Genomic DNA, 2,508 nt, shown 5'->3' with positions numbered 1-2,508 from the left:
GGGGAGAGAGAGAGAGACGGGGAGAGAGAGAGAGACGGGGAGAGAGAGACGGGGAGAGAGAGAGAGACGGGGAGAGGGAGAGAGAGAGAGACGGGGAGAGGGAGGACACACACGCGAGACGGGGAGAGGGAGAGAGAGAGAGAGAGAGAGAGAGAGAGAGAGAGAGAGAGAGAGAAAGAGTGAGTCAGTCAAGAGAGAGAGTCAGAGAGACACACATTCGAGATAGAGACAGAGAGACACTCAAGACAGACACTCGAGACAGAGAGAGAGAGAGAGACACACACTCGAAACAAAGAGAGAGAGAGACACTCACTCGAGACAAAGAGACACTCACTCGAGGCAGAGAGACACTCATTCGAGACAGAGAGAGAGAGACACTCGAGAGAGAGAGAGAGATGGAGAGAGACTCACACTCGAGACAGAGACACTCGAGACAGAGAGAGAGAGAGACAGACACACTTGAGACAGAGGGAGACACACACTCGAGACAGAGAGAGACACTCGAGACAGAGAGAGAGAGACACTCGAGACAGACAGAGAGACACTCGAGACAGAGAGAGAGAGACACTCGAGACAGACAGAGAGACACTCGAGACAGACAGAGAGACACTCGAGACAGACAGAGAGAGAGACACACACACACTGGAGACAGAAAGAGAGAGAGTCACTCGAGACAGAGAGAGAGAGAGACAGAGACACACTGGCGACAGAGAGAGACACACACTCGAGACAGAGAGAGAGAGACACTCGAGACAGAGAGACACTCGAGACAGAGAGACACTCGAGACAGAGAGACACTCGAGACAGAGAGAGACAGAGACACACACTCGAGACAGAGAGTGAAAGAGACACTCGAGACGGAGAGAGAGACACACACACACTCGAGACAGAAAGAGAGAGAGTCACTCGAGACAGAGACACTCGAAACAGAGAGAGCGAGACAGAGACACACTCGAGACAGAGAGAGACACACACGCGAGACAGAGACAGAGAGAGAGAGACACTCGAGACAGAGAGAGACACACTCGAAACAGAGAGAGCCACACACTCGAGGCAGAGAGAGCCACACACTCGAGACAGAGAGCCACACTCGAGACAGAGAGTCACTCGAGATAGAGAGAGAGAGAGACACACACACACTCGAGACAGAAAGAGAGAGAGACACTCAAGAGAGAGACATAGAGACTCGAGACAGAGAGACCCACTGGAGACAGAGAGAGAGAGACACTCGAGACAGAGAGAGAGACACACACACTCGAGACAGAGAGAGAGAGAGAGACACTCGAGATAGAGAGAGACACACACACTCGAGACAGAGAGAGAAACTCGAAACAGAGAGAGAGAGACTCACACTCGAGACAGAGAGAGAGACTCACACGAGACAGAGAGACTCACACTCGAGACAGAGAGAGAGACTCACACTCGAGACAGAGAGAGAGACTCATACTTGAGACAGAGAGAGGGACAGAGACACACTCGAGACAGAGAGAGAGAGACACTCGAGACAAAGAGAGACATACTCGAGACAGAGACACACTCGAGACAGACAGAGACACACTCGAGACGGAGAGACACACACTCGAGACAGAGAGACACACACTCGAGACAGAGAGACACACACTCGAGACAGAGAGAGACACACTCGAGACAGAGAGAAACACACTCGAGACAGAGAGAGACACACACTCGAGACAGAGAGAGACACACACTCGAGACAGAGAGACACACACACTCGAGACAGAGAGAGACACACACTCGAGACGGAGAGACACACACTCGAGACGGAGAGAAACACACTCGAGACGGAGAGAGACACACACACTCGAGACAGAGAGAGAGAGAGACACACACTCGAGACGTAGAGACACACACTCGAGACAGAGAGAGACACACACGCGAGACGGAGAGAGACACACACCTGAGACAGAGAGAGAGACACACAATCGAGACAGAGACGCTCACTCGAGACAGAGAGAGAGAGACACACACTCGGGACGGAGAGAGAGACTCACACTGGAGGCAGAGAGAGAGAGAGACATACACTGGAGAGAGAGAGAGAGAGAGAGAGAGTCACTCGAGACAGAGACTGAGAGACACTCGAGACGGAGAGAGAAACTCACACGCGACACGGAGAGAGAGAGAGAGAGACTCACACTCGAGACAGAAAGAGAGAGACTCACACTCGAGACAGAGAGAGAGACTCACACTTGAGACAGAGAGGGAGACTCACACTCGAGACAGAGAGAGACACACACACTCGAGACAGAGAGAGAAACTCGAAACAGAGAGAGAGACTCACACTCGAGACAGAGAGAGAGACTCACACACGAGACAGAGAGACTCACACTCGAGACAGAGAGAGAGACTCACACTCGAGACAGAGAGAGACTCATACTTGAGACAGAGAGAGGGACAGAGACACACTCGAGACAGAGAGAGAGAGACACTCGAGACAAAGAGAGACATACTCGAGACAGAGACACACTCGAGACAGACAGAGACACACTC

The 2,508-nt window shown here is 52.2% G+C and overlaps 1 protein-coding gene across 1 annotated transcript; it reads left to right on the top strand.

Annotated features, from left to right (window-relative positions):
- Nucleotides 1–77: 77 nt before the first annotated feature.
- Nucleotides 78–620, top strand: LOC122547947 (pre-mRNA-splicing factor 38-like; the record flags this gene model as incomplete). The annotated part of the gene is made up of 2 exons (XM_043686509.1): nt 78–167; nt 561–620. Coding segments are annotated over 2 exons (150 nt in total), but the record flags the coding sequence as incomplete, so codon positions are not given.
- Between the last annotated feature and the right edge of the window lie 1,888 nt (nt 621–2,508).

The sequence above is a fragment of the Chiloscyllium plagiosum genome, unplaced genomic scaffold, assembly GCF_004010195.1.
Source record: "Chiloscyllium plagiosum isolate BGI_BamShark_2017 unplaced genomic scaffold, ASM401019v2 scaf_462, whole genome shotgun sequence".
NCBI classification, from domain to species: Eukaryota; Metazoa; Chordata; class Chondrichthyes; order Orectolobiformes; family Hemiscylliidae; genus Chiloscyllium; species Chiloscyllium plagiosum.
Note: the sequence above shows the minus strand (reverse complement) of the source record. Positions and strands in the feature narration are given on the sequence as shown.